Genomic DNA, 19,306 nt, shown 5'->3' on the forward strand with positions numbered 1-19,306 from the left:
AAGACCCGCAGTTTAGCCACTTCTAGTCAATACCAATCAGCCTGGAGCATTAAACAACGCGTATGACAATGTAAGCAGGTGATATACAGTGAAGGAAGTGCGTTGTTTTGTTGCAGGTAAGATAGAGGATGAGCGGGGTTACTTCAGTTCAATGTGAATCGAAGTTATAAATGGCTGTTTGCCTAATTGAGATTTCAAATCGACTGCAAATTTAGGCTGTACAGTGTTAGTGTAATAAAAACGTAGTAAAGTTTTTCGTGAAGTGATTTAGCATTCAGCCGTGAAGTGCATATTATTAAGTGTCATATAAAAGTGAACAACAAAGTTTGAATTCGCTTAACTTGTGTTAAATTCCTACAAATTGTAATATTAATTTCATAGCAAGTTCCATACGGTTCGTGCTAATAGCCTTGCAGACGAAATAACCTTGTTGAGGATATTTACCAGTTTTGTGCTATGTCGCCTTAAATCTAAAATATATATTAAGCAGCAGTTTTGCAGTACTTACAAGGCTAACGTCCAAAAATGTTTTAATATTAGACACGGCACGAAAAGAATTAAGACAATAAATTCAGCATTAATGTTTTAAACTTAACTTTCGCTGGTGTCATTCTATAGATTAGGTTGTAACTATCACATCTCAAACACGCTGCTGGTTTTCAATTTAAAAATAAATACACAACTGTCTATGACCAAACAATTGGCCGACAGACTGATCAAATGACGTCACATCTAATGGACCCGGGAATTATAAAAGCATTGTTTTGCTAGCTCAGTAGCAACACAGGGTAAACTGCAGTGTCAAGCGCCCAAAACCAAATTCTATTCAGATTTGTGACTGTAATGATGTCATAAAAATAGGTGCGTCTGGTGTTTTGCAATGAATAAAAGCGCAGCCTTTTATAAGTTGCGGTCATTATTAGGATTTCTGGTCGGAAAATCAGTCGGATCGTATTAACCTTGCTTCTACACTTAACTGTTTTCCTGTAAAATAACAGCCTATTATGTTAGAAAAATACTTCGGCCAAATGTTAGGCAGGATAAGTTATATCCAAATATCCCACACAGTATAAGGTATGACGTAATGCTTACTGCAGTTGTTTAGTTAGGTTCGGTACGGGTTAGCGTTTGGGTTTGAGTGGGTCAGCTATTACTCTATATATTCTTCTAGGTCAATAGATGCCTAAAAATACAAAACATATTTTTTACCTTTGCGAGTAGCCTAGCTGCATTGAGCATTACGTCATACCTTGTCCCGCGTTGGGCATAACATTTTGTTAAAGTATTTTCCATAGAGTTGCCAACAATGATGATTTAAGTTAATTTATTTTACATCGAGTAGTAATTGTGTGAGGATATTGTTGGAAGTTGTGTGAGAATTTATCCAATAGGTTCTTGACCTGTTAGTTGGGGGGTAGGCTAGGGATTTTGAATTTGCGCAGGCTGATTTTGTATTTATGCTACAATTTTTTTAATCTTTTAAATATACCTTCGCGTTATGTGTTATTCAGGAATATAATTAGAAAATAGACCAGCCACAAAAGCTTATCAGTTATAAAGAGTTCATATTCTCTTAGTGTCCAAATGAAAAAGTTTTCTTAGTTGCTAGTATGTTTTAACCTGGGGACAACAGTTTTTAACAGGGATTTTTACGGAGAATATAGTTTGTATTATATTAAAACAGCATTATCGCGTAAAAAAACGCAAAGGGGTGTCAGAAAAGCTGTCATTTGCAAACTAAATAGATCGCTTTCGCAAAATGTTTGCTGCTTGCACAGGTCTACACTAAACGCTAGGTGTGTAGACAATAAAGCAAGGATATGAGCAAACGAGGAAGCTTTGATGAAGGTATTGTTGTCGCGGTCATTTGTATTTGCTCAGGGCCAACGAACGAAATCATGAGCTGACGGATGCGTCAAATTAATCAGTCTGCAGCTTTAAAAAACATGTGTGGCAATGCAAGCAGGTGTTACACACTGAAGGAAGTGCGTTGTTTAGTTGCAGGAGAGATACAGGATGAGCGGGGTTACTTGAGTTCAATATTGATCGGAGTTATTAATGACTGTTTGCCTAGTTGAGATTTTAAATCGACTGCAAATTTTTCAGTGTTGTAATGACTTGAGTATATAACTTGACTTAACTGCACTTAAGTCACTGTTTTCAAATGATTTGACTTAATTAAGTCTTTTGGACAAATGACTGCTGGGTTTAAATGAATGGTTTTTCATAAAGATTTTTTTAAATAGGTCGTGTATCTATTCTACATCAAACAATTTGCTTGCTCGATGTTGCGTTTTTCGTATTTGTTAGTTGAGTTATTTGCTCGTAATCAAGCTAGTTTACCAATTTTAGAAGTTTGACGTTTAATTCTAATGACAAGGATTGGGTTTGAACTTGACTTGCTTTAATTATGACTTGACTGAGACTTGACTTGGGCAACTGATGACTGGGACTTGACTTGTTATATATTTTAAAAGACGTGACTTGGACTTAAGTTATTTTACAAATGACTTGACTGACACTTACGTCATATGTAAACTAGACGAAATACCCATGTTGTATGAAGGTATATTCACCAGTTTTGTACTATGTCGCCTTAAATCTAAAATGTATATTAAGCAGCAGCATTGTTCAGTACTTCGTGTGCCAGATATATTAAACTTTATTTAAGAGCTTTGTTTACTTAAACGTGTACAACAGTGTCGACTAACCTTTTTTATATTCGTGTGTGACTAATGTCCTAAAATATTTTAATAATAGACACGAAAAGAATTAAGCATGACAATAAATTCAGCATCAATATTTTAAACTTAACATTTGCATGTGTCATTCTATAGATTAGGTTGTAACTGTCACACCTCAAAAAAACGCTGCTGGTTTTCAATTTAAAAATAAATGGACAACTCCAGCAATCTTACGGGCGGCGATTTTCAACCTCTCTACTTGGAGTACGAGACAAAGCAATGGGCGCTATACGGTATAGTGGTGGGCCTTTTCCTGGCCGCCATCTACTGCTACCTGGCCATAACTTGCTACTTTGTATTCCACTGCTGTACAGTGCAGCCCGGGTCTAGGTGGAAATGCTCAGGAGCCGAGAAGGCGCGTTTTGCAGTAAACGAGCAAAGCAGCCATAGCAGTAACGCCCAGGACTTGAGCAAATCGCGACGCGGTACCGTTACAAAACCAGCCAACAGGGATATTCAGCGCTACCGTACAGCTATGCTAATGCTGTGCGAGTTGTGCGCGTTTTGCTGCTTTGTACATTTCGTGTTGGAGCAGCTTATGATCTGGCGTTTCGGACACTTTGAAGCTCTGGTTTTAAGTGACAAGTACACTGTGGGATGTATGATTGTGTGCGGCTACTTATTCTTCTGGGTACGCCAACGCCTCTTCTACAACGACGCTTCGTCACTGCGTCACCTCTACAGGAACAAGTTCCTAAAAGCGTGCAGTGCATTTTCCCTATTCTTCGTTGTATTAAACGCGGTCACCCAAATGGCGCTGGTCTGGTACCTATACACAAAAGGCAACGAGTTTTACGACGCCTTATCCTGGCTGATCGGCTGTACAGCTGTCCAGTCAACCCTTCTCATCCTTTTCCTCTTCCCGTTGTACAAACTCAACCGAGAGCGTCGCAAATTCTTCGGGAGCAATTCGATACACGGGAGAGCATCCGGTTCGGAGGATAAAGTCGTCCATTTGATGCGGAGATGCGCCGTGATGGCTTGCATCCAGTTCTTCTCTGACTTTCTCCTTGTCCTCCTCATGGTAATTCACTCGCAGGTTGGAAACGATGACTTGGCGCTGGCTAGTCGATTTTTCGCCGATGTTAATTGTATTTTAAACGTCCTCGCTTTAGTGGGCTCTTTTGGCGACTGGAGGAAAATGCTTTTTCCTTGGCGAATTTGTTGCCTTAGCGAAAGTCAAGAAGTCTCCGCTGTTGAATTTTGAGTTTTTTTAGCGTTTTATTTTTTCGCGAAATTCACATTTTTGTTGCGTTATTTTGCTGTTTCGTTTTGACAAAACAAACGAATTCGCAAAGGAAAAAGGAAAGAACTATTCTAGCTGCAGGTCACTGTTTGAAAACACTAAAAACCAGTGACTTGTCAGCTAGGATAGCTCTCTGCATTTGTTGCCTTACGCAAAGTCGAGCCGCCTCCGCCATTTCATTTTAAGTTTTTTTCCTGCGTAATATACATTTTGTTCCGTTATTTTTCTGTTTCCTATAAAACTGTCCGACCGCGCTAAAACCACTGTTGTTCAAAAACTTGAGATTATGTTGTTTTTTTGTTTTGTTGGTGAAAATGTTATAAATTCCGCGATCAAAATTTTCTGAATTGTTGTTGTCTACAATATCTCGTATATGCTTACGTTTCTTAGGTGATTTTAGCGGTGCAACAAAACACGTAAAACTGACTGGTATAGATGCAGCTAAAATACGTTCTGTTGATATAAGAATCAACACATTATTTGCAAAGTTAAACCAAACAAAGCGTCTATAAAATAAACACAAAATTGTAATTTATTGAAAAGCAGAATACACTTTGATAACCGATTACTTGCACGTAAAAATTATTTTATTTTTGAAATAAATTGCAGGAAACCACGTAAAGGTAAATATCCAAAATAAAATTTGTGCTGCAAATAAAACAAAATAAAAACAACAAATTAACTATACACACACAATAAAAAAAACCTACAAAAAATATTTTTGTTGTGAGAATGGCCAGTGCAAAACATCTTGAGTTCTCAAGTTTCGGCCAGGCCGATTTGTTGAATTTTGAACAAGACTAAAATAGTGTTCTCAAACTGTGACCTGCCAGCCATAACAACTTTTTCCACGCCCCAACGCGGGTAAGTAATTCTCTTAAAGTAGACGCTAGCAGTGCCTTGCGCGAAACAAGAGCCACGAAAAGAAACGTGACTGAGTTGCCCATCAAATATTTGCTTGTCAGGTCACAAGGTCGTTCATCATTAGGATCGCCATATTAAAATTATTGACCTGAAACCTATTCAACACTTTGAAGGAAAATAAGCTTTTTCTTGGTAAAGTATTTTTACTATTTGAAAATGTTAGCATAATTAGCGTTGTGCTTCGAAGGATACAAAAATACAGCACACGTTTTTTTTGCGTTTTTTTTTATTTTTTTTTTTATTTTTTATCGTTTGGATTTTTTTATCAGCGATTATATTATTCTATGTTCGTTAATTAGCGTTGAAGTTGGTGGGGCGGCAAAAAAATGGCAGGTATTTTGTGTCTTCAATTTTCAACTTCTTTCAAAAGAAATTCAATGAAAGATGCACCCACAATCCCACATAAGTGTTTAACAACTGTGATCTAGCCCTTCTGAAGCTGCTTTCTGACCAACGACTACGGATTAAGTATCATTATTACACTGAAAGCCATAACAGCTTGGGCTAGATCACAGTTGTTAACACACATATGTGCGTGCATCGTTCATTAAATAATGATATGGCACTTTAGATCCCCTTCAATATGAAGTTGCTTGTGCTAACAGATTGAGCAAGCATTGGCGTATGGTTGTTCCTCGACTCGCTCCTCTCTGAGCCTTCATAGCTCAGTTGGTAGAGCGACGGTCCTGGCTTGACCGGAGGTCATGAGTTCGAACCTCACTGCAGGATAGTTGTTTTTCTAGCCTGCCTTGCTTGCAGAATTAATCGACAGATTCGGTGAGTCTATGATGGCTTTCGGTCTTTCGAAAGAAGGTATAAAGCTGGCTAACTTGTTTTACATTTCACAATCGATTTTCGCAGCTTTCTTTCTATTATTTATCCCAGAACAAATTTCGTAAAGTATTTGTCTTTTTGTTGAGATTGGAACTCAGTTCACGATGGAACAAGATTCAGCAAAGTAAATCACTACAGCCTGAAGTGACATTGGATTTCGCGATAAGTGGTAATCTTGACTACGCGATATTAACGAATAATCAGGTTGTCTGTACTAATCCATATTTATTCCCGTTTTTCTTACAAAAACAAAACATAGTATGCTCAGCTTGTTTCGGTTATCCATTTAGGGTCAAGTGTATTGGGCGCTGCGGAGACTCGGTTAAGACTATATAAGATCACCTAAATCCCGAATCCAACGTGCGCGTGCGCAGAACCAAGTTTTCGACGCAAACTGCAAACTATAAGGGTGAAATACCACTTATGGTGGAATACTTTTCAACCGTGTATTATGGTTGAAAGAGTTATGACGCCCCTATGGGAGTGGATTGCTGAATGTCCACTTTATTTTAGTAAATGGGTAGAATACAAGATGAAGAGGCGGTATACCGAACTCGGGACCCGTGGAAATCGCACATTTGGAGTCGGACTCGGGTCCATTTTTTATTAAAGGAGTCTGACTCGGACTCGGGTTTATTGTTTTGAACGACTCCGTTGCCTTGTTTAAGGCAGTTGGGAAGCTTCAAACCATCTTTATTTTTTCTTTGGTAAGCCTCTTGATAGAACATTTTATTTTACGATTCCTAGTACAATTATTCAAATGATATTTTCTACATGTGTGCAGTTGATTGTATTATTCGAGATTAAAAAGTCCGTGTCTACTAAAACTTCAAACAGTAAAATTCGAAACTTGCAAAATATAAGGCGTAAATGCCCGCACAAAAGTGTAATTTCATTCTTCATAAAAAAGTTAAAAAAAAATACATTTCATAAAAAAGTTAAAGAAAATATTCATTCAACCTATATCACGTCATTTGATATTGTTTGACCGAGGTGAAAGATGAATATTTTTTAACTGGAACGATGAAAATGGTTAGAGATGACATAAAGTTACGTCATTGAAACAAGTATCATTTAGAAACCTATAAGGTTCGTTCGATCATGTTCAGAAATATGCAACTTTCTAGGAGGTCACACAAACCTTTGAACAAACTAATTTAAAAGAAACGTAAAAAACATATTTTTACGGTACGAAATACCAGCAATGAACTTTACCGGAACGCTATTTCGAAAAGCCGGCTTACTTTTACCACTGGTTTTGAAACAGAACATTTTTATGGCTTCCGTCTACATAAATATTCCTGGTGTTTGAAACCAAGTTCTTAGTTGATAAATAGCAAATATTTGTTGTTTTACGCACTATAAATGTTGCATAATAAGGTCGCAAATTGATGTTTTACCAAACTTTTTTCGATGCAATGCTTTTTTAAAGTATTTTTCTATACTAACACGCGCTACCTTGTGGTTGCGGCTCTATTTTTTTCATTTGTGGCTTTCGAAAAACCACACGGATGTAAGCAACGCAACAGTATTGTTTAACAGCATTATTCGAGCAAATTACTTTATTTGGAAGTTTGCGTATAGACGGGGCGAATGCATGGCGCGTTAAAGAATAAGACCAAAATATATTCAAAAATCAGGAGTCAAGCTCATGCTGCAGACGCGACAATTTCGTGGGAAATTTACTCTGATTCACACCCATACTTTCTTCTCATATACGTCACGTTACGCCATGTTGGATTTCACTCATGCGCTGTCAGAGCTCAAAGCTCAACCAACCCAGTCATATGACTTCTTTTCCACGAAACGAACCCAAAACGAATTGAGCGTTACTTGCATTTAAGCAGAAAAACATGGAAATGTATAAAAACAGCTGGTTTGGATTCTTGAAAGTAAACAGCTTTTGCTTCTTGTCGTGCAAACGTGGCATTTTGGAGGCTGTATTTCGTTTTAAACATGTGAAACGAAACTGTTGTTTCGCAGGCGTCTTTTTTTTGGCTAGAATTCTTTTTAACCTGCGAGCATCTTTTTGGAAGGTATTAAGGCCCGTTTACACTATATCTGCACTGAGCTGAGCAAAGCGTAATTTGCATTTAAATTCTATTGTGGCGAGCGTTTTACGCTTTCCTAAACTCAAGCCCAGTGCAGCAATAGAAAAACGTTACGTTTTGTCGCGATTTTTACGCCCAGCGCAGCTCACTGCAGCTCACTGCAGCTGAAGTGAAAACAATTTCACGCCTCGGGCAGCTCAGCTCCGCTCATTGCAGCTGTAGTGTAAACGGGCCTTTATGGGTGCGAAAATATGATTTTATACGCATTGTGGAGTTTTGACGTTTTAAACGAGTTTACAGAACCACGGTTTTTATTGTTTTTTTTATTGAGAAAGTAAAGTTAGAAAACTATACACCAAAAAATGATATTTTTTACCTATATATGAAAAACCATAGTTTTATGGAAACAGTTTTTATTGTAAAACAACGATTTTTTTAAATGAGAAAGGAAAGTCTGAAAAAAGAAAAAAAGAATAATCTAAGAAAAGAATAGTTTTTTATTTATATTTTTATCTCAAAAATTATTTTAAGAAAAAAATCAACCTACGAAAAAATTTATGATTAAGTTTTAAAAATAAAAAAGTTGAAACAGGGCGCAGTTAAAGAAGGGGTAATGACCCGAAGGCATTCCGCCTTTAAGTTACGTCACTCCGGCAGCACTCTCCCGGCAATTTGTTATTTCTGGGTTGCATCGTGATCAAACTACACGAGACTTTGAATCAAGCGTCGCGAATTTGATTGTTTTCTATTGACGAATAAATCGTGAATTTAGTGTTGGCTTTTGCGTGAGAGCCATTTAGGCGGCGGCGTGGACTTGTTTGTAATCGGCGAACGTTTTGCATTATCACCAGCATTCGTGATCGAGTTATTTTAGGGGCTATATACTCGTGACTTGCGTATAGATGGTTATTCAGTGTAGTTACAAAGCACAACTATAAATGCTGCGTTAGAGTACATTGCAAATTTTACAAAAAGGTTAATAAATTAAATCAAGTCTATTGAAGGAAGGTTTTTAATTTATAGTTTGGCTAAAATGAATTTTAGTAAAGTTGAGGAAAACTGTAGCTTTTAAAGTCTGATGGTGCGCAAAGACAGTTATTTTCTGTGTCGGGATAGTTTGTCTAAACGTAAAATTTTATTTGACGAAATGATATATGTATGTCATACGAATTTATTTTTTTTGTTTTTTGCAGCAATCACAAAAGTGGGATGTAAAATGTGTACGGTTATAAATCTTTTTTTTTTTTTATCAAATCTTTTTTTTTTTTTTTCAGTCAGATGTAAAATTACCAAAATGTCGTTTGTCTGTCAATCCATCCTTGCTTTGCAGCAATTTAAAAAGCAGGCAAAAAATTCGAGTTTGTTAAAAAAGGTTGAACATTAGCGGTTAGAGTTGTGGTATTTTGAAATATTATAAACCTTTTAATGTTGAAATATACAATTTACCAAATTTTCTTCTTTCCTTTTTTTTCTTTTTTTAATTTTTGCAGCGATAAAAGTAAAAAATTCTCGAAACTTTTCTGTAAAAGGTAGTGAAATAGCAGCCAGGGGTTATCTGTAAACATCCAATATGGCGAGCAACTCCACAGTCGAGGATTTATTGACCGATGACGACACAGATGCAGGGTCAGTTGTCGCGTTTTCCACAACCTTGGAATGGGTTCTTTTCTCAGTGATCCTTCTACTCTTCGCAATTGCCTTCTACACAATGATCGCGGTGACAGTTTACTGCGTTTCGAGCAAGCTTAAAAAGCCAAGCCGGGTGCGAATCAACAAGAGAAACGAGGGCTGTATCTACAAGGAGTTAATGCACTTAACTTGCGCATTAAGTTCAATCGGGTGTGTTGTCTACTTTAGCATCCAACAAGTTGCGTTGTTTACAACTTACGAACCTCGTCGCTTAACTTTAGCCGCCAAAGTGCTCTACGGATTCCTGGTAATTTGCGCCTACACTTTCCTCTGGCTTCGTCAGCGCCTTTTCTACTTCGGCAAGTCACCGTTGCGAAACCTTCACAAGCGAAAAACGCCGCTAATTGCCATAAGCAACCTCTCAATCATCTCAGTTGTACTAGTCGGCTTTCTCCAGTTATCCTTGGTATGGTACTGGGATCGCTGGAGCCCATTTTACGAGCCATTGTCCTGGCTAATCTGCTGCTCGTTTGTTCAAACCTTCCTAGTGCTGCTTTTTGTCTTCCCCGTACAACGCCTTAGCAAGAAACGGCGCAAGCTTATAACCAACAACAGCGAGGCGCATATGTCGACATCTAGCGGAAATCTGCGCAGGCTTCTGCACCGCACGGTGGCGCTAGCGGCCGTGTGCTTTTTCACAGACCTGCTCTCGATGACTGCGATTCTTGTTGACGACCAGATGGGACAGCCAGTTGAAACGCCGCTGTTTCTGTACATCGTTACTGACCTAAACACTTTGCTCAATACGCTCTGTCTCGTAGGAACTTTTCAGAACTGGAAAAGTATCCTGTGGCCCTGGACCATATGCGGATGTTGCAAAAAACCTCGGCGGGAAAATCCAACGTTTAGCGTTACGACGTGAAAAACTGTATTTTGAGCGATTTTTTGTCCTGCTGAAAATCTATCGGGTGAAATTCGAACTAGCAGGGTTATGTTTATTGCTGCTTTTCAGACTTCAGCTTTAGTGGGAGGTTGTGTTACACTGTGGGGCGAAACTTAAATGCTGCACCATATACTTAAACAAACAATCGTCTATAGCAGCTGTTTTTAACAACATAAATTTTGTATTCAAAAAGGGTAAACGTTTTTGTATCGAGACAAAGTCTGTTCGATAACAACTGATCTGAGTTGATGCCATGTTATAATATCGGTAGTCGTTCTAATAGGATGGTGAATTGACTCTGTAGTATGTTTATATAGAGATCATATTCTTATTATATTGTAAGCGCGCCTTTTTCTCGTGCCTGCCTATTGCAATTGTACTTCCTCCCTTGGTCAGAGACCGCCCTGTATGTTCTCATTCGCTTCTACTCTGCGACCTTCTGATATGGAATAAAGAAACAAGCTGACAGTACTTCCAATAGTTCGCAATACCCTATGGCCTATAAGATGCGCTAAAGTAGTACCGCTACCTATTTGCATCTAAATACGTCGGGCTATTTGAATATTTTTAAACAGAGTTTATCGATAACTGCTAAAATCATGATTTTGTACGGGGCGAACTTTAGCGCGGTGGGATTTATTTGTTATAATCATTTATGTGATGCGTTAAGTTGCAAGCTTGCATTTTTCTGTAATGTTGGTTGTTAAAACTATTACTTATATAGTGTGACACAATGAACTCCAAAATGGTGTTTAAATAAAAAGGAGCGAGTTGATTTTCGTAAGTTTATTATTTCGCTTGTTCCCCTCTTTTACTGTCCCTTCATTTAAGTATTTAAACCGTTTTTTTTTTAACTAAACACTGTAAAAACAACCGCCTTTACGCTTTGGCCTTTTTCTCGATGTTTCCCTGTGAATGTGCGATTCAGCAGAAACTGCTTAGTGCCTTACAACTTTTTGTATATTTCTTTAAAAAAAATATATATATATACCAACGCCACACTTTTATTGCAACCTCGCGCTTGAAAAACAACAAAAGACTTCACAAAAACACAAGCAACAGCAAAACATGCACTATAAGATCTTTTTAAATTCTAGGTCTTTAAAAGATGTAAAATATTAGTATTGTCATTGGTATTTGCTGCAGTCACGCCGTTTTTCCAATTTTTTAAAATAAAATTAGCTATGATTTAGTTTAGGTAAAGCGCGACTGTTCTTTGTATAATTTAAGCCCTGTGGCATTTTTGGCTTGTTTGAATTTTGCTTTTATCTTATTTTGCGAAACATACGAAAACAAGCGCAAAAGTTATCTAGGTTAAACCGTAATTTCTCTAACGGAACTTAACAATTTTTAAAAGAAAAAATAGCCATGTTTGTGGCCCCGCATATATGAGCACAGGTATAGGAGCAAATTTCCAAATATGTGTTTTGCTACCGTCCCTTTCCCTTCTTCTTGGGAGCATTTTCGAGTCCGCGCAGAAAACGTTGATGAAGTCTGTAGTTGTCGCCGGTTAATATCGACTCAACACTGTTGACCTGGTTGCCTTGAACAAGCACCTGAGAAAAATTGCGTAAAAATACTTAGGGTGACCGATAATACCGGATACGATACGGTATTTGGTAGCTTGTCATTTTTCGTATTGATGTCATGGCAAAGTGAGAAAAACTTACACAAAAAGGTATTGTTAAGTTCAGTGTTTTTTTTAAGGTGTTTTGGGGGACCGAAATTTTTCCAGCGGTTTCCCAAATTTTGGACTTGCAACTTTTGGTATTTAAATGAAACACTTGCGATCTCTTAAAACTACTTAGCGGTCACCCAAACCAAACCTTAAAAAAAACCTGGTTAAGTTTAACCCTATTTTGGTCAACCATGCTTTCAACCTTTCGAGTGTGGTAATTTGGTTGTTTTCTACACATTTTGCTTTAGTATTAGATGCTGAACAGATTGGCAACATCTAGACATCCCAAATTTGCCTTATCCTCAATATTTATTTCTTGATAAACACATTACACATGCGCCTTATTATTAAGGCTGTGGAGTCGGAGTCGGTCTCAAGATTCGACGAAGGCGGTTTGTTTTGCACTGTAAAACTACGTAAGACTCCTGGAGTCCCGAGTCCGATGTGCGCAGTACAAAATTTTGAAACTCATAACTGAGCAAACTGTAAATTGTAAAAACCTAATTGAAAATGGTGGTCGACGAAATCGCACATTGAGTAGGACTCGGGTTACCTGCTTATTATTTCCCTTTTTTGTGAAACGAAAATATTCATATCTATCTTTTAGGCAAAAGTAAACATCTAGGCACAAGAAAATATTTAGACTATGTGTGCTATTAGTTTACCTGCTGCAAAGGCGTCTTGGGGTTCGATCCTGCTACGTTGCTAAGCGACGTGCTCGCCTGCGCCACCTTGCGGATGGTGTCGGCGAATTGTTGTGGGTCGATGTAGAAGGCTTCCAGATTACGAACCAAAGTTACCTGGAATGGGGAACACACAGTACAATTAAACAGAAATACGCAATAAAACGTTTTCTTTGAATAAGATAACTGGCTACCTGTTGATACCTGACCTAATTCAGTAGAATCCTGCCATTTTTTTATGGTACTAAGTTTTAAACAAAACGTTATATTTTTTTCAGTTGATTTTTTAATTTATCTTGATAAATGGTCTGTGTTTTCAATAAAATTGATAATAAAACTCCCGGGGTATGACCGGAGGTCGTGGGTTCGAACCTCACTGCAGGCTAGTTGTTTTTCTAGCCTGCCCTGCTTGGATCATTAATCGATATATTCATTGAGTCTACGATAGCTTCCGGTATAAAGCCGTAATTGTGGATCAAAAAGCGAATTTAGAAGGGCTAGATCACAGTTGTTCAACACATACGTGTTTCAAATTTTTACCTTTTTGTTTCCGCTTCGTACTTGAGTTGATATCGTAATCACAGGGGGTTCCCCTTTCTTAACGATAGGCGGGGTACCCTTGAAGCAGATTTTGTGGTTGAGTTGCATTTTGCCGAGCGTCCTGAATCAAAAATACTGTCAATTCATCAAAAATACTGTTAATTAACTCTTGATTTTTTAAATATAAAATCACAAAAAATGAGCAGGGTCATGTTAATTTTTTAAAACCAATTTTATTTTCTCTGGGAAATATGGAGCTTTGTGTTATATTTTCTTAAGGTTCAAAAAAATCTGTCATGAAATAGATTCGAAAAATCTTCCCATCATAACTATTTGATCATGGTAGGTTTTAAAATTACACAGAAAAGTCATAGCCCGGTAACAGAAAAAGTTCATTGTCGTTATGTTGTCCACGTTTGTTTGTCCTTTATTTCTGCAAGGAAATTACAAAATCTAAATAAATGTTACCGTTTAAAAACATCTTCCCAAGAAAGCTCTTCGATATCCGCGTTTCCTGACCCGCAAGCAATTTTATGCAAGATTGGGTCGAGCAAGACTTTTCTTCCCCTGCCCAGCTCATTTTCTTTAATGTATTGTGTCAACTGTTGTCTCACATCTTGAGCAGATAAAACTGAGCCCTTGTAATAAAAAATAGAAGAAAAGGCTTTTAACATGATATAAACTTTTAAACATTTATAATTCTAAAATATAACAAAAGTATTATTTGATATTAATGCCATACAACAATTTACACTAATCACTACATTACACAATTTGTTTAAATGTTATTACTATTCCATAACTACATCGAAAGCCATCAAAGACTAACCAAAGACTAACTGCAATGGCGTTCGGTGTACTATTGTTACGTAAGCCGTAGTCGTTGGAAAAATAGCAGCTTCAAAAGTGCTAGATAGATCATAGTTTTTAAACACATATCTGTGTATATCTTTTATTATTTTATACCATGGGTGGGCAAATGTATTCAATGGAAGAGCCATTTGCAGAAAATACAAGCACCAGAGAGCCTCAAAATTGTGAGCTAAAGGTTACTATCATAGCAATGAAATTGCGTTGACTTGCTGTTAACTAAATCTTTTGATTCTATGACTAGTGTTAAGTCATAAACGAAATGCTGGCCTAAATAAAGAAAAGAAAAAGAAAGAAACGTCGATAAACTATACTCTTGGTAGCTTACAATTTTTGGGGAATTTTACAAAGAGCCACAAAAAACATGCCGGCGAGCCGCATGTGGATTGAGAGCCACAGTTTGCCCACCCTTGTTTTATACCATAACTAGAAGCAATTAAATATTTTTACTCAAATAAATATGCTGTCATAAAAAACAAGCTAAAAACAAACTACAAACTTTCGATACCTTTGGCAAACCCACGCTTTCAAAGAGTTGCAATGTATTTGAGTTGACTCTATACACTGTGGATATCTCAGGCGGTTCATATTGCTTTTGGGTAATAACTCCACAATATAATTCTGTATTCACCGAACTGTCAGGGGTTGGGTCTTCTTGCTGGGTCACTTTAAACGACCTGTACCTAAATTTAAGAGAAGATGAAAACATTTTAATAAATAAAAAGAAAAACAATAGGTTTCAATATGATATAAAATCAGAGAGAATTTTTTTTTTTTTTTTTTTTTTTTAACAAAGTTGATGTACTGCGTTTTTATGGTTAATAGTTTCGCTACAAGTTCAGTACAACCCTGGTAGATTTAATGTTTGATGTTTTTATTACTTACATTTCATGGGCGCGATTTACCAGAACAATGTTGTCGTTGCCTTTGGAAAGTTCCTTCACAGATATCAAATTCAAACTGGCAACATGTTTTAAATACCTATTAGAAAATAAAACAATTATGTTACAAAGTTTTTATACAATCTAAAATGACCCAGGATATAATAATTTATTGTAGATCTTTAACATTTTCAACACATTCGTTAGTGGATCTTTAGATTAGTTGGTTAGAAGAATATGATCAACAACATATAATTGAAAAACTCGTCCTAAATTTCTTACTTTCCAAGTTTTTTATATGAAGTCTTTTTGATTTCCAAATGCTGATCTGGTGGGCAAGATGGAAGAACATGAAGCCTAAACAAAAATATTACAAAGTTAAGTTAGGATAATAGCCTGTGCAGGGTGCTTTAATATTTAAAAAAATAACCTATTTGTATTACAAATAGGCATACCAGACTTGCTGCACACTATTCAATAAAACATTACAATTGACATTGATTTTCACATTCTGATATTAATGATTTTGTAAAAGTGTGGCTTGAATATTTTTAATTATTTTATCTGCCGAAAGCTAAAAAGGTTTGACACAAAGTAGGCAATATTAAGAATTTAACAGAATGCATTTTAATTGCACCTTGCCTGTAGAAAGAGCTGGCCAATATCGGAAGTTCTTTGTCTTTCAGCTTGCTTTTAAGTCCGGTGAGAAAGCACAGTTCGAGAAGTGCATCCATTTCTTCCGTTGTCATTTCCTCTTCAACGTCTTCCGTGTTCACCTCTTCAGAAGGCAATTGTTCAGAACCAGCTTCATTTTCAACAACTTCAATTTTTACTCCAGAAATATCACTTTCTAGTTTTATGGTATCAATGTCTACTTGGCAATCATTTTCAGCGGAAACAGTTATTTGTAATGGTGCTTCTATTATGCCTTGTTGAGTGTCTGGTTTAAGTTGAGGAGGCTGTATCTTATCACCCATTGACCACAGGTTGTCACCAAATATGTGAATGATTTGAACTGCTTTCCCTCTCTTTTCTGTAAAAAACAACAGTAAATGTTATTGACTTTAATTGAGTGTGATTGGGGCACTGTATTAAGTGATTAGACTTTATTACATTTTTTAATCAAGGTGACTAGACAAAACTCAAGACACAAATGAATTTATTTGGACAAAGTTTTCCCTAACTTAATACAAAATAGATCTGCTTTTTGTTTAGTTTTTAGTGTTTGCATACTTAAATATTGCTCGAATTTGAGTAAGTTTAGAAACTTAAACATTGCTTGCTTGAAAGGACCTAACTTTGACTTGATTCCTTTTTTGCTGACAATGTTGACTTGCTTATAACACTGAAATGCAGCAGCACACCAGTGCACAAATGACTTGGTTGTATTGTTGTATTGCGAATATTAAGTTGAACCTACCAACAGACGCGCACATCTCTGCAGAAGACATGTTAGCAACCCCAACTGCTAGACAAGATAAGTTGTCTGTGGTGTTAATTCCGACGACACTTCCCCGCTCGAACTGAGGAAACTCATTTAAATCAGTCGGAAAAACAATACCAGGCAGCATAAAATCTGAAAAAGAACTGCTGATGTCAATATAGATAATATTTTTATAGATCAGCAGTAAATTTGATTTCTATTCACCAGCTCCGTTGGCTAACTTCGATATGACAGGGAGCTGTGTAGACATAAGTGGCAGTTTTAAAGAGTGTACCCACACTGTAGTTAGGGCAGGAAATATTCTCCCATCAAACTCGAAGAAAATGGGATTCTTCTTGGCACAATAGACTGTTGAAACATTGCCTCTAAAAATATGTTTATTAGAAAGTAATTATAATGTAAATGTCCATAACACAGAAAGTTAACTTTTTTTAGGATTTTTAAGACAATGATATAATTTTTTTTTCAATAAATTTCTACACTTACTTGTGCAGTTGGGTTTTGACGCAAGAAATTTCTTCTTTGGATGGAAGAATCGTTTTCAGTGTTTCATCCAAATTTTCATCATCCGGAAAGAAGGGTTTCACTTGTGTTCTTAGGCGCTTTTTGTCCGAATTCTTCATAGCGACATTGGATTTGATACGAAACGGTTTGATAAACATCTTCGAGCTATTGATAAGCTGTGTAAAGAAAAGAAAAGAGTAGCTAAAAATACGACAGGTTTTAATCTCATGAAATTGAATGGTCTTCAGATCAAAAATAGCGTTGTTTGTGTATCTCACGTTGCCGTGTTTCATACGATTAAAAATATAGAATTAAAATACCATGGACAAAGTTATACTTCGATATTCTACTGTAACACAATAAATTAATTTTACTGTTTTTATTTTACTGTCATAAAACATTTTTACATGACGATTTATAAATTAATTTAATGTTATTCTATATTTTCCTATTACGCAATGACCCTTGACAACTGTGGCGCACTTTGACCTATGACCTCTTTCGAAAGCCGAGTCATTTCTCCCTCTTGTGACAAATTTTCGTTGTTCTTATGAGGCTAAAGTTTTTGCACATTTTTATAGGCACAAATGCAATACATAAATACCCACATTTTAGTCGACACTAACTAACTATCGTAAATTATTTATAATTTTTTCACAAACACAATCGTAAATTTTGGGGCGTTGTCAGTATGATTTAAAATCTTTTTAAACCGTTTAATCTACTTAAATTTTGACATAAGGTGCGCTAATCTCTAGATTTTTCTTATTAAACCCTTTGTTTACTGAAATACAGTAGCAAAACTGTAAATTTAGGAATAAATATTTTCAACAAAATATCTGCTTTATTTGGTTTGCTGCTGTATTTTTATACCAAATTCGCCAAAGTTAATAGGTTTTTAAATTTTGGGTATAACTGTGATAAGATCCGCTTAATAGATATTCTCAAATTTATAATGAAATGTTTCCAGATTGGAAAATTCCCTTCAAGAAGATTGCTTATGTAACTTATAATTGTGCAGCTGTAATAAAACTTCTGCTGAAATTTGCGCGGCTGTAGTAATGTTATTTCTAAAAATTACATGCCTGAAAATAAAGCACTATTTCAAAAACTGTTAGCATGTCAAAGTTTTGCATTTAAGAGGCTTTTCGCGACTGATCGCACTTATAGAGATTTTACGCATAATAATGTGTGGCTATGGCCGTGGCTGAGCGGGCAACTGCTTGGGGTTAAATCCAAATTCCCCTGCGTATGCTCAAGTTTCCAACCTTGGAATGCTAATTCCTATTTAGAATTCTAAATATAGGACAAACCTCAACATTTCTTGCAATGAATCTACACTAAACATTGAAAGAATGACCCACATGGTAAAGTTTGGCCTAAATTCTCAGCGCAAAATTACTTGCAGCCCCACATTTTCTGAAAAAAATTCCTGGTGAATAACTGTTAAGCCTTGCAAATTTAAACTTTATTGCAGCCGCAGTTTTAGGCCGCATAAACATTTACCCCATTCAATATCAAAAGTTTCCAAACTTGGGCATAACATGATGATTCACACCACAATGTAATACACTTAAATCATTTTATATAGCGAATTCAGATTTATCATAAACCAGGGTTTCTTTAAAAGTTCTGTGACCTTCGATATAGCATTCTTAGGGTCTAACACCATATAATATTTTAATTGCTATCCATTAGACCCAAATCTGTCATTTTCATTTTGACTTCAGAGATACTTCAAAGTATTTCGTTTTATTCCTGTAAACAGGGGGCACAATGTGTTAAGAGTCTATTTAAGGGGGTCACAACCTTAAAATGTTCGGAATCGCCTGACTAAACCATCATTTACAAACTCAAATATCAACCAGATGTCATTATAGACACTCAAATGAAATGGTAAAATTTATTTTTTTACTGTGGTGTTTGTTTTAGGTAGATATGAGAAATAATACATTGACAAATTAAAAATACCAATAGGGCTTTAAAACTCCTGACACCAAAAAGTGTGTACTTAACCTGGACCTATATCAAAGTCCTATTTATCTAAGAATAAAATGCCCCCAACCTCCTAAAAATGACATCTTCTGTTTTGTCCTGTCATCTTCATTGTATAAGAATTAAGTTCCAAGCAAAAAAGTTTTTTATAGCACAACTTTTTTAAATATGGCAAATTCAAGCGGCAATGTAACTAATATGGATTCGGAAAAAAGGTTTTATTAATCATTTTGAATTAATAGTTTTCATGTCAAAAAGAGTTCGGATTTTATATCTTTGGTATCTTACAAACAGGTTGATTATCTGATACCAAATCATTTCCAACTTCATAGCTGCATTA

At 36.3% G+C, this 19,306-nt stretch overlaps 2 protein-coding genes across 2 annotated transcripts; one reads left to right on the forward strand and one right to left on the reverse strand.

Moving 5' to 3' along the window:
• The first annotated feature begins 9,298 nt into the window (after positions 1–9,298).
• On the forward strand, positions 9,299–11,105 carry LOC146165507 (uncharacterized). Its single transcript, XM_083382393.1, has one exon. The coding sequence runs from the start codon at positions 9,370–9,372 to the stop codon at positions 10,348–10,350; it is 981 nt and encodes a 326-aa protein (XP_083238519.1). The 5' UTR covers positions 9,299–9,369; the 3' UTR covers positions 10,351–11,105.
• A 267-nt stretch (positions 11,106–11,372) lies between these two features.
• Positions 11,373–17,192, reverse strand: LOC146165508 (eukaryotic translation initiation factor 2D-like). Its single transcript, XM_083382118.1, has 11 exons — positions 16,954–17,192; positions 16,672–16,832; positions 16,444–16,599; positions 15,666–16,056; positions 15,306–15,380; positions 15,028–15,123; positions 14,651–14,825; positions 13,741–13,910; positions 13,273–13,393; positions 12,715–12,849; positions 11,373–11,927 (listed from the first exon to the last, which is right to left on the reverse strand). The coding sequence occupies exons 1-11, from the start codon at positions 17,127–17,129 to the stop codon at positions 11,802–11,804; spliced, it is 1,782 nt and encodes a 593-aa protein (XP_083238244.1). The 5' UTR covers positions 17,130–17,192; the 3' UTR covers positions 11,373–11,801.
• Positions 17,193–19,306: the final 2,114 nt, after the last annotated feature.

This window comes from Ascidiella aspersa, chromosome 2 (genome assembly GCF_963924565.1).
Source record: "Ascidiella aspersa chromosome 2, kaAscAspe10.2, whole genome shotgun sequence".
NCBI lineage: Eukaryota > Metazoa > Chordata > Ascidiacea > Phlebobranchia > Ascidiidae > Ascidiella > Ascidiella aspersa.